This window comes from Gracilinanus agilis, chromosome 1 (assembly GCF_016433145.1).
Source record: "Gracilinanus agilis isolate LMUSP501 chromosome 1, AgileGrace, whole genome shotgun sequence".
In the NCBI taxonomy this organism is placed as follows: Eukaryota; Metazoa; Chordata; class Mammalia; order Didelphimorphia; family Didelphidae; genus Gracilinanus; species Gracilinanus agilis.
The window spans coordinates 170,171,621-170,184,924 of record NC_058130.1 but is presented as its reverse complement, the minus strand read 5'-3'; the positions used below and the strand labels follow the sequence as shown (position 1 = coordinate 170,184,924).

Below are 13,304 nucleotides of genomic sequence, written 5' to 3'. Positions count from 1 at the left end.
TACCTTCCCAATCTCATTATTCATTCTTTCCTCATTATTTGTAATTTCATTTCTGACCCCACCACTCTCCTGTAAAAGCTCTTAGAGATTACCCAGGATTTCTTAAATGCTGGAGTTTTTTTTTTATTATTATTCTATTACCTCTGCACCTTTGATACTATCAACTATATTTCTGAGTCTTTTCTCATTCCTTAACTTCAGAAAGAAGCTATACACTACTAGTTTTCTTACCTACTTTTCTCTTTAATTGTTATTTTCTCCTTCAATGACTCTTCATCTTGTTCTCAACTTCAAAGAATGAGTATTTCTCCAAGTTCTTTCATTGACCCTCTTCTCTCGACATTCTCTCCCCACCAATCTCATTTACTCCATGTCTTTGTATATCAGCTCTCAAATATGCATCTCCAACTCTGACCTCTCTTCTGAGTGCCAGACCTCCATCTCTAAATGCCTTCTGGTTCATCTCTATCAGAATAGCCCATTTGGGGACCCCAAATTCAAATCTTATACTTCTCTTATCTTTCCCTCTAAATATGTTCATCCTTCTCACTTAGCTATTTTTGCCTGTGGAACTCCCATTCATATCTAGTATTCCAGATTACTCAATAAGTATTAAGCACCTACTTTGTGCTGGGCACTATTGTGAGTGCTAGAGATTCAAAGAAACAATTCCTATGCTTCAGGAGCTTACATTATATCAAGGGAAACAATACTCACATATACAAGTAAATATGAAGAATTTTATATAATATAAATGTAGAAGAATTTTAGGGAACACTAGTAGCTGGAGTCCTCAAGAAAGGACTCTTATATATAGGAAGGGGCCCTTGAGCTTATTTTTAAAGGGAGCAAGGGATCCTCAGAGGCAGTAAGGAAAGAATGCATTCCTGGAATGGAGGACAGCCCCATGAATGTAGCAAATGAAAAACAACAATAAATAGACCAGTTGAAACCGTTTTGTTGTTTTTTATTTTGCTTGTCCCTTATGTTCAACTTATTTCCAAGGTTTTTTTTTTTTTCAGTTCTACTTAACTCAGTATCTTTCACATATATCCTCCTCATTTTGCACTTCTTCCACCCTAATATAGACTCCCCATATTGCTCGCCTGTGTCTTTATAGCTTCCTAATAAGGCTTCCTTCTTTCCTTCTCTCATTTCCCTACTCTGACCCCCAAGGCCATTCTTGAAAGTTTTATCAACAAAGGCACATGTAAAATCCAGTGGAGTTGCTGGTTGGCTATAGGAGGGGGGAGTGGGAGGAAGGGAGGAAAAGAACATGAATTGTGTAACTATGGGAAGATATTCTTAATTAATTAAACCCCAAAAAAAGTTTTGTCAAATGAATCTTCCTTATGCCATGACAGGCTACTAAAAATTTTTTTCATGGTTCCTAATTGCTGAGTAAAGTTCTGGCCTTATCCAATATTCAGTGCCCTCTATAATTTGGCATCCTACCTTTGCAACTTAATTCTCTCCACCAAAAATTCTTCTGCCAAATCTGACTACTTTCTCCAAAGCACCACCCTGTTTTTTCCCCACTTCCATTCCTTTACTTATTCATGTTAATCCCTATACCCAGAATGTCCTCCTTCCCAGTTCACTTGTTTGCTTCCTGTCCATCCATTGAAGTCCAAATCACTGCCATCTCTTCCATAAAGCCTTTCTTTGTTTCTCTGTCAGGACTGACTACTTCAGAAATAATCACTCTATGCTTTTTTTGTGCCTCTTTAATGTAATTTTGTATCATTTCGTATCGGCATCATCTTGCTATATGACCATGAAAAATAATGATTTCTTCAGCTTCAATATAAGAACTCATATCCTGGTTCTTAATTTATGGGAATGAAATCTTAAGTTACTTTGTTGAGAATAAAGCCACAGACTACTACTATAGGATGTATCTTCAAGAATCTTCTTGCAACCCAGCTTTTATCCTGAAATAAATCAAGAATGGCCCAAGAACTAAGCCAGCAGTTCTTTCCACAAATGGAATGAGACAAATTGGGCTGAAGCCAAACAGTTAGTCACAGAGGTACTATAAGGTATGAGAAATAAATAGTTCAGATTTTTGTGATTAAGTGACTCTTAAGAATCTGATATAGGCCAATCACCTTGTGATGGCATAGGTTCTTTGTATTTTTCTGAAAATAAGGATTAGCATGAAGGATTATATAGATTTAGAGCTAGAAGGAAGCTAAGCAGCCATCAAGTCCAGTCCTCTCGTTTTACAAATCAGAAAACTTCAGCTTAGAGAGGTTAAGTGACTTGCCCATGATCACTCAGCTAGTAGGTATTTGAATTCATAGTCTTCCTAACTTAGGTTCCAGTGCAAACTATGCTTCTCCTAAGGCTTGGCATTAATTGACAGTAAGATTAATTTTTTGAAGGCAGTTAAACTGGATGTCTTTATGCAAGCTTTAGTTTGAGAATTTTAGGGAGCTCTGTCATTCTTATTTCACGATTATTTATTGAGGTTTGAAACTCTGGACACACAAAACAAAAAAGTATGTTTGCTTGGAGGTAGAGTCAACTCAATTAGTGGGCAGTAGGATAAGAGTCAAGAGACCTAGGTTCCAATATATGTCAAAACACTTCAAAAAGTTAAAAAAATGTTATGCACATATAAAGTAGTTCTCTTTCACATTTAATGACATTTATGGTTGCTTAATTGAGCACTTAAAATAAATAAATGAGCTTTTGTTTCCTCTAGCCTAAAAAAATGAAAATAGATTTTAGTGTTAAAACTGTTGTCTGCCCTGGGGAAGGTTTGAACCAGCAATTTTGCAACTCTGTTTATCTTATTCTGTGCATCATCCAGATTACTGTCTTAGCATAGCATGTACTATGAAGAAATACCACACTCAGGAAGGAAAGACATGAGAGAATCTAGACCAGCAATTCCCAAAGTGGGCACCACCGCCCCCTGGTGGGTGCTGCAGTGATCCAGGAGGCGGTGATGGCCACAGGTGCATTTGGGGTCAGTGAATAACTGTAAGGGGGCAGTAATAATATGTGACAGGGGGTACTAAGTAATATTTTTTCTGGAAAGGGGGTGGTAGACCAAAAAAGTTTGGGAACCACTGATCTAGATTTTTTTGATATCAGTATTTTATTTTGAAGTATTAATGTCAAAAAATATTTAAAATGTTCAAACCACATGTAAACTCAAACATCCTTTTAAATTTAATTTAAATTTAACAATGTATATAACAATAAAAATTATAATAAAAATAATTAAATTACTTGGAAATGAATTAAGTAAATAAAATTTTAATTTAGTTTAAAAGCATACTTTTTGTTTTTACATCACATTTGTTTCTGTCACTGCCCTTCTCCTGCCCAGTAAACCATCCTTTTCAACAAAAAGTTGAAAAGAAAGTGAAAGAAAGTTTACCAAAATCAGTATGTTTTTATTGATGCCTTTTGTCTTTATGTCATGATAGTTTTTCCTAGTATCTCTTCCCCTCCCCTACAGCCATATCATATAATGAATAGTATTTTTAAAGACGGGAAAAATCAGCATAACTGAATGAGTACTTTGAAAAAGTCTAAAATTACATGCAAAGTACACCAAACCCTGAACCTCCCATTGCCATGAAGGATTAGATTGGCTGTTTTATTGTAACTCTTTTGAATCTTGTCTTATCTTTATTATTTTACTACATTTGCTTTTGATTTGTATGTGTGGTTGTTCTATCCATTTACATTGTGGTAGCCGTCGTTTATATTGTTTTCTTGGCTCTCTATTTTGTTCTGCGTCAATTCATATATACCTTTCTTATGTTCACATGTCTTACATTTCATTTCTTGGAGCACAGCAATATTCCATTACATTCACATACCATAATATTTTTTAGCCATTCCCCAATTAATGGGCATCTGCTTTTGTTTCTATTTTTTTGCTATCAAAAAAAATACTACTATAAATATTTTATTTATAATAATATAAGTTATATGATATGAAATTACTTTACATTTGTATGTGGGGACTTTCTTCTTGTCAGTGACTTCCTTTATTGCATTGTAGAAACATCTTTTAAATATAAATACCACTTAAAATGACTTGTAGGCTAACTACTGTTTTGTATTTTTTGTGTCACTATTCGGCTCAAAATAGTTCATAGGGTTGTATATTGAGAGCTAAAAGGGCTGAAAGATTTATTCTAACGCCCTCCTTATGTAGTTGAAATAGCTGACGCCCTTCTGTTTCTGTCAAGAAACAAGTCAAGATTCTTACTTGCCCAAGGTCACTCAAGTAGTAGGGGGTGGGTCTTCTGCTGCCAAATCCCACAATCTTTCCATTACACTTTGCTGTTGATAGTTGATTGTATTTCAACTAGTTCCTTTATCTTACCATTACTGTTCTTGTGAGATATTGTCAAAAGGTTGCATTTTACCTTTTTTAGAAATGAAAACAAGACAATTGTAATTCTTTTGTCTACAGGAATAATTTGTTCTCTATAATAGCTCACATCACTTTGTTGTTCACAAAGTGCTTTCCTTTTTAAGATAGGTATTACTCATATCAGGCCTTTTTGGCCAAATAAAAATCCTTCATTTAGACTTTCATTCCAAAGCTTCTCTGTTATCTAGCTATTCTGTTTCAGTTGTCTGATTTGAATTATAAAGCTTATCTAATTATGGGTAGATACTGTCTATAACTAAAGTTGTCACAACATCTTGCTAATCTGGTTTTTCTTCCTCTAGGATCTCACAATCCCAGAATCCAGTACTGTGAAAGGAATGGTGGCAGGAACTATGGCTGGGTTTAAATGGCAACCAAGTGTAAGTGAGGTAATAAGCTCTTAAAACAACTATTCTAACAATTTCAGAAAAGTTTCCTATTGCTAATATACTTTAAAAGGTGGCACTGAGATTTCCTACAAGCACTATCATCTTTCTCCTAAAGGAAGGTCATACAAGATGGAATTCTGTATTTAAGGAAGTGATTGACTTCCAAGAGACATCATAGAATCACAGAAATGGAGTAATATTAAGAAAAGTGTGATGTCCTCTGCCTTTTCAAGCAGATATTTGTCTAAACCAGTGATGGACAAACTATGACCAGTGGGCCAGATGTGGCCCCCTGAAATGTTCTATCCAGCTACGGGACATTATTCCTAATCTGACAAATACAATGAGTAGGATACAATACAATGAAACTTTGAAAGAGTTGTCTTAGAAACAGACTGACGGATGAGCATTTCTTTTTCTTTGGCCCCCTCTTTAAAAAGTTTGCTCATCACTGGTCTAAACCATTCAAGGAGGTATCCTTTAAGAAAAGATCTCCAGTGTTACTTGATTCAGCCACAATATATCTTAAAGGTATTTTAAAATCCCAAGTGGTTTCTTAATACAGGTCCATAAATTTTCTTAGATTAGTTCTGGGTTATAAATATCCTTTGTCTCTTTTCTTGTGCCAATATTGCTTTCTGAGTGTATTCTCATTTCATAAAGGACCTGGAATGAACATTCAAAATAGTTTCCAAATGACAAAAAAAGAAAAAATCTTCTAGATTATCTCTCTCAGGAAAGGCCAGTCAATAAGGTATAAGAATGGTGTCTTTCATGGAAGGTAAACTTGTTTCTTATTTAGTAATTTTCTTGTTTCAGCCTGTAAAAGATGGAGACCCACATTTCCATCACTTTCTGCTCAGCCAAACAGAGAAGGTGAGTTGATCTTAGAATTATTGATTCTTGGTCTGTGAGGGACAAGGCTGTGTGGGAGAGGATTAGCAAAAAAGGTTAGTCAGTGCTGAATAAGTATGTCAAGTTGTAATACTTCATAGAAACTACCCTATTATCCTATTAGTCTCTAGTTTCACTTAGGTCATATAATTTTGCCTTAGCAAACACTTCAGTCAAAAAGTTTAATTGCTGTCATGCAGATAAGAATAATGAACTGTCGTGGACTATTGAATTAATTAGGCAGTTGTGTTACTTGAGTTGGTCAACTGGAGTTGATTAGAACTAATCTGTATGCATTGGCTCATATACCATATTTTTAGTCATCACTAACCACAAATAAGTTGCATAATTACTGTTTACCCCATAGAGTCTAGAAGAACCACAAGTTGCATGTGAAATAAATCTTGCTAAAAAAAGACTGAGTATTAGTAATGTAGATATTTTGGGAGGGAAAGGTAGTTTTCAGTAGGTATTTTCAGGGTACAACTCCAAGTGATATGGCCTTGCCCTTTATCATTTATGCTTCCCTTTATTCTTGGGGCAAAAAGGTTATAAATTGATTCTATAATGAAGTCTGTTTAATAAGTGATTCTTTTCTTCTCTTGTTAGCCAGCTGTCTGTTATCAGGCAATAACAAAGAAGTTAAAAGTGTGTGAAGAGGTATGCAGATTTCTCTCCTTTGAATTTTCATGTTTCAGTGATTGGGACTTGATCATGGGCATTCTAACTTCATGACTCCCTAATTTATTTCCCTAGGAAACTGGATCCACATCTATCCAAGCAGCAGATAGCACAGCAGTGAATGGCAGCATCACTCCCACGGACAAAAAGTATAACCCCTTAAGGGCATGCTCCCTTTGGCTTTGACCACAGTGGAGCATTTGGGGTTTTGTGGTTGTTCTTTAATTAGGAACTGAAACAGTTTTATAAGAAAAAAAATCTTTTCAATGTTAAACTCCAAACTATTTTCAAAATTTCAAACTATTTTTCAATATCAAACATTTTTATCTACTTAGCATTATATACCTTATTCTACTTATTAATATTTATTTACATATCATCTTATTCTGACATAGCCCACATACTTATTTTTTAATAATTATATATCTATGTGATCCTTCCCTCTTAGCAATCTTACCTCTTAGTGTCCTAGATAGTTTTCTTAAGACTATAATTTGAAGAAAAATTGCTGCCCTGCATTGGTAGAAATTTTTTCATCTTTTCATTGCCTTTACTAGTGAACTCATGGGCCTCACTCTTATCCATGTTAAGAGCTAGATATATCTTTAGCATACTATAGTTTGCTTAGCCATTCCCTTGTTGTTGGGAATTTGAATTTTTTTCTACTTTTTTCTATTAACTAGCAATGCTAGCAGCATTTTAGTATTCATTATTTTTTTAATTTGAGATGGGCCTTATTTCCTTGGGATATATTCCCAAAAAAGTGTAGGGAAATCGAATTAATGTTCTCAGAGAAAATGGATGGTTTTGGATTCTTCATATGTTTCCAGGTTGCTCTTCTGTAAGCATCTACCATTTTTAGTGCCTCCAGCAATATATGTGAACCTATTTTCTTAAAGTTCTTCCAACATTGTATCTTCCCATTTGTGTGTGTGTGTGTGTGTGTGTGTGATATTTTTTAAAAAACCTTTCCTTCTATCTTTGTATCAATTCTAAGACAGAAGAGCAATAAGGGCTAGGCAATTGGGGTTAAGGGACTTGCCCAGGGTCACACAGCTAGGAACTATTTGAGGTTAGATTTGAACCCAGGTCCTCTCCAGGCCTAGATCTCTATTCACTGGGCTACCTACCCCTGCCATTTTTATATATTTTTGATAATTTAATTGATGCATTTATTCAGTAAATACTTACTGAGGTATCATTATGTGTATGAGAGCAGTGTATTAAAGAGGAATAAGATAAATTCTCTGTTCTTAAAGAATGTATGTTCTAATAGGGGAAATGCCATGCAAAAATAATTAATACTAAAGATCATGTGAATGTTATACGAGAAGTACAAAATTTTGGAGTTCCAAAAAAACAAAGATCACTTTTAGTTGGGGGATAAGGAAAGGCATCATTTGAACTTAAGGATAGCTAGAAATCTCACAAGTGTAAGTGTATGACACCAACTGAAATGTTTTAATATGCATTTTTTTTCATTATTTGTGAGACAAGTTTTTGCCCACATGAAGATCTGCTTTTTTTCTTTGTTTCTGTCAGTTTCCTTTGACCACTCATTTAGTGGAATCTAGCTTATTGTGATTATGTGTTAGTTCTTTCTACATTTTGGATAGTAAGATTTTATCCATTTCAACTGTCTTTTTTTGCTTGGATTTTAACTTGGAAATTAATAACTTGTCCTTTAAGATAGATTATTCAGCTGAAGTATGTTAAGTTCTGGGCGAAATGGTTACTGAAAATGTCCCTAATAAAAAGCACCAGTAAAGCCCTAGTGTGAGAAGGAGCATCTGAAGGACTTAAGTATAAAGCTGAGATGTGAGGAAGATGAAAATCTCTGACATGGACCTACTTTTACCACTTGTTCCTGAGTGCTCTTCTATCCTAGCTTTTCCTCCCTCATTCCTGGGCAGTGGGAGTACTTTGAGCATAAAATTACTTAGAATCTGATCAGATCGTGGTTGAACTTCAGACTTGGAAATACTGCTATGTTTGCTTTTTAAAAAGGCCATGTGGGTTGTACTTTGAAAATATATTTAGATGAGAATTAAAGAATTTCAGTGAGAATAAATAGTTCTGCTGTGCAAGGGGCTTAAACTGAGGTTCAAGTTTGTCTCTCAGTATTTGGCCCTTTAGTAGCTTGTCCTTTACCTTGTTCTTCAAAAAATATAGAATATTAATTCTGCAAATATTTGTTGATCCACCTAACTTGTAAATAATGGAGGGGTTGTACTCAAAGTTGAAATTGAAAAGGCTAAGGAATCAAACAAAAACAACTTTAGTTTACCACCTTATTCCCATCAAATTGCTTTATCATTTTTAGTCATATGAACAGATGCAAGAAAATAAGCCTTTCAGTTACATTGCTGGCAGGTCTCTATATGCTTTATAAAAAGTTTATATTGATCTGGCAATATACAGTAACAAAATAAATCATATCCATTGGCTCAGAACTACAAAGTCTCAGAAAGATATATATGAAGTGATACTAAATAGAGTCAACAAATAAGAACCATGTATTGATTATAGTCATTTTTAAAAAGATTTTTAGGTATCCATGTAGATTTGGAGGGGGGAACACATTAAATATATTTTCTTAAATTAACTTTTTAATCAAAATATACCTAGCTTGAATTTTAGAGTTTTATTTGAGGATTTTCTGCATATTTGATTTATTTCTTAGTGCTCTTTGAATGTCCTGCATTTATGGTGATTATTTTAAAAGAATTGGGGGGGGGGGAAGGGGAGACAGGTAATGGTTTATTCTTCTCTGTCTTGAGTGCTAGGCTAAGGTGTTTTAATGTTTCCAAAATGATGAAAAGCTGTGAGCCCTTAAGCAAGTACAATATTCAATACAAATAATTACTGATTATTTCAAAATGCAAAGAGAAGCAAAGAAATAATCTAGGAAGATACTGTCATAATTTAGGCACACAATATAATAGGAAATAAAGAGTCTGGATTAATGTGGTGTCTGAATGGAAGGGAGAGGAAATAATGAACCTGAGAAACTATAGAAGAATTATTATCAAAAGGTGATTATCATTTGGATATTGGCATTGAGGAGGAAAGAGTTCCTTGGAGAAAAAATGCTTTAAACATGTCTCAATTAAGCGGACAAATTTTTCTGAAATGTATAGTATTTGTGGCAGGCTGAAAGTTAAAAACTAGAGATTTAAAGTTTGAGTAATATCTGCATACAGATGATTGCTTTAAAAAATGAGAAAGGAATATTTCCAAAGGAATTAATGTTAAAAAGAACCACAAAAGCAAGAGGTCAGGGGCTAATTACTCTGTCAAGGGACAGGAAAATAAAAAGAAATAACCAAAGGAGGAAGCATATAATAGAGAGATGGAGAAACATGGCTGTGAGCAAAGCCACTAAAGGAATAATGGTTAGCCATGTTATATGCCACTAAGAAATCAGAGTAAGCCACCAATGATCATTAAACTTGTTCAAGAGAAAATCATTACTAATCCTAGTGGGTAAACAGAACCCATTTTAGAGGAGTGGTGAAGATAAAGGACAATTCAAAGAAATTAAGCCGAAAATGGTAAGGAATGGCAATAGTGGGTATGTTAGGGTGGGGCAGGGAACAGTTTATAGATATGACTGGTTGTGGAGAAATGATAGTAGTTGGTAAACATTTGGGTCCAAAAATAAGTATTCTCAGTTCCACAAACACCCTCACCCCAACTTTAATTCAGAGCATGGGGAAGAATAGTAAAGTCAGTGAGGAAAGTGAAAAATTAAACTTGTTAGGGTAAATGTGAGGGCCTGAGCGCTCACAAGTTTGGAAAGATGTGAAACCAAGGAAGAAGAATTGACTAGAGAGAAAGAAGAAAAGACATCTATGTAAAGATGGCTTGATTTCAAAATGAAAAAGGATATAACTTAATATGCCCTTGATTTCCAGATAGTAAGTGATATAAGGGAGTTTAGTAGCAGGGCCAGCTTAGTACAAATCAACAGTATATTGCCAAAAAAAATTTTTTTTCTCTTAAACTATAGTAAAAAATATAATTTTCCAGAGTAAGGGAAGTGTTCCTATTCTGTGATAATCAGACCACATCTCAAATACTGTGTTCTGTTCTGGGTACCACATTTTAGTAGGAACATCAAATTAGAACTCTTTTATGATGGTGTGTGGTCTTTAAAACTGTTGTGGGCGTCATAAGTATTGATTCAAGGAGCAAGGGATATTTTGCTAGAAGATTGGAAAACAGGCTAGTCCCATGATAACTTTCTTCAGATATTTGAAGGGCTGTTAAGTTAAAAAAAAAAAAAACTGAAAACTGAAAAACCTAGAACCAGTGAGTTGGAAGTTACAGTAAGATTAATCTTGGCCTGATATATAGATCTTCCTAATGGTGAGAGCTATCTAGTAATGGAATAGACTATCTTTGTGTAGGTGACGAGTTGCTCATCACCAAGGGTGTTCAGGCAAAAGCTTGATGATGATTATTATTACTAGTAAACAGGTAAAGTTGTTTGATTAGATAGTTCTCTAAGATCCCTTCCAGCTCTAAGTGATTCTTTGTAAAATTTGAGAAGAGCCATTTGGGATGGTAACACTTGTTAGTCATTCAAACAAAAAATATTTCTGAAAGTAATAAAAAACCTCTCCTAGCAATTTCTTTGTTTAAAAATAGCATCTGAAAGCATAAAAGCCAAGGTTAAACTGAAATTTGTTTCAGGAACTATATATATTAACATATATTCTTGGTTATTATAATGACCCTTTATCAAAATAGGAAAAAACTTTGTCCTTTGTCATGATAGTCATTTTCCCCAGTATTCTCTTTTTGTCAATTAAAGAAATGCCCATTTTAATTTAGTGTAACAAATAGCTTGGGAACAAGTTTTCTCTTGCCTCATGACCTAAATTCATCCCTCAGCAGTTGAAGATATTTTTGCTCGTGTGTGTGTATATGTGTGTGTGTTTTTACATATAAATACATACTCTTCTTTTTCAACATACTAATCTTTCTGTTCTCCCCAGGATAGGATTTTTGGGCCTTGGTCTCATGGGAAGTGGCATTGTCTCCAACTTACTAAAAATGGGTCATACAGTCACTGTATGGAACCGGACAGCAGAAAAAGTAAGGATATATGGACAGTAGGACTAAAGGGCAAGATGGGGAGGCAAGATGACAATTTGATTTAGAAATTAAACCAATCATGAGTAAAGAGCTCTGCCTAGAACTTAACTTTAAACATAGTTGGCCTCTTACCCAAAGTTATACACTCAGTTAGGGATGGTGTCAAAATGTTTTGGGATTGGTTTTTTTCCCCACAGTATTATATTCAGTGTAGTTGACTAGTAGGGAGGGAGTATGAGAGAAACATGTTCTCAAGGAGCATAAGCTCTTGATAAGGAGATAAAATGTTCACATGTGAAATATAACAAAACTAGAATAAAATGTAGCAAACAGAAATGTTGAAAAATTTGGAATTAAGAAGTAAGCAAAATAAGATGGAGCTGATCAGTAAAAGGCTTCCTGAAGAGAGTATGAGGCTGTGAAGGAAAATTTGGTCCTAAATTAAAATGCAACCGTAGAAGGTATTCCATTGAAGGGAACAATTTTTGTCTGAATGTTAGTTTTGACTGGAGCCAGAGTCATGTTAAGAAATAATGAGAAATGACTGAATTGGAAAAGATAATTGGTGGCAAATGTTGAAAGCTAGCCTAAGTAGTTTGAGTATTACAGGGGGCAGCAAAGAATTGTCAGAGATCTCTGAGCAGGATGAGTGATGTGTTTAAGTAGTTTTCCAAGTTCTTCCCTGAATTATGGAAGAACTAATGTAACTAATAACTTTGTAATACTGGAGCAAGTCATTTAAACTCTGGATCTCTGTTTCCTCATCTATAGTGTCCCTTCAGTTCAAATTTATGATTCTACCACACAGTAACCAAAAAGAGAGCTTCAGAATAGTTAGGAGGGACCTACGATCAGTTTTTAGGGGCCATACCTTCATTATAAGCTTTTGTGTTTTGAGTTTAACTGACCCTTAGAATTAGGCTTTTGGGTGTGATACATTCTGACACTCCCCTATCCCCTACCACAAGCCAAAAAATAGACTGTTAATACTTTGCCTCTTGTGCTGCATATAGTGTATTAGTCAGTACTTGGACAGAGCCTTTCCAAGAACTGCTCCTAGCTGCAGAATGGACCACAGAGCCATTCACAATGCACCATGGCGGTTCTTGCTACAATCCCTCACACTGTTCCCTGGCTTCATTCCTAATAATAATGCCCAGGTGAATTCAGCTGTCCCCTTTTCACCCTTTTAACAGTAGGTCAATAACAGCAGCAAACAGTTATTAACCACCTATTATGACTATGGCATTGAACTAAGTTAAAAGGAATTTAGTTACTCATAATCTAGTCAGAAAGTTACCATCCCTTAATTAGTGATATTTTCAACTACTTGTCAGGTGCTATCTTTGACCCAGTGACCTTAAGTCTTGTCTTATGGGGCCTTTTGGGATAAGCTAAGGCAACCAGAGGCCACAAAACCTAAGAGGCATGTTTATTATATGCTACCTTCTCCTTACGTTTGGATCTGTGACTTTTGCAGTGTGATTTGTTCATCCAGGAGGGGGCCCGGCTGGGAAGAACCCCCGCTGAAGTGGTCTCCACCTGTGACATCACCTTCGCCTGTGTGTCGGATCCCAAAGCAGCTAAGGACGTAAGGATCCCCTCTGGTCCTCTTTGTCGTTACCTGTCTTGTGTGAGAGATTGGCCACTTGACCTTTTCCCATTCAGAAAATTGTATACTTCAAACTCTAGAGGAAATCCAAGTCTTACCTGTGAAGTTGATTTGCACAAATTAATGTTTTTGTAAACAAACTTCCTTAGATTCAAAACAATGGTTTCAGAATCCTGATAGCTCCAGAAGGCTAGCTTTGGCAATTATTTAAAATCTTTGC

General features: G+C 35.2%; 1 protein-coding gene across 7 annotated transcripts in view; it reads left to right on the top strand.

The window, feature by feature from the left end:
* Positions 1–13,304, top strand: part of GLYR1 (glyoxylate reductase 1 homolog) — a 43,554-nt gene that overhangs the window by 24,471 nt on the left and 5,779 nt on the right. For 4 of the 7 annotated variants that reach the window (XM_044659022.1, XM_044659020.1, XM_044659015.1 and 1 more), the window contains 6 exons: positions 4,708–4,794; positions 5,614–5,670; positions 6,298–6,348; positions 6,445–6,518; positions 11,373–11,472; positions 12,953–13,063. In XM_044659022.1, the coding sequence (XP_044514957.1) occupies positions 4,708–4,794; positions 5,614–5,670; positions 6,298–6,348; positions 6,445–6,518; positions 11,373–11,472; positions 12,953–13,063 (480 nt within the window). The remainder of the gene's footprint in view (positions 1–4,707; positions 4,795–5,613; positions 5,671–6,297; positions 6,349–6,444; positions 6,519–11,372; positions 11,473–12,952; positions 13,064–13,304) is intronic. The other 3 variants (XM_044659021.1, XM_044659016.1, XM_044659017.1) reach the window with 2 other exon arrangements.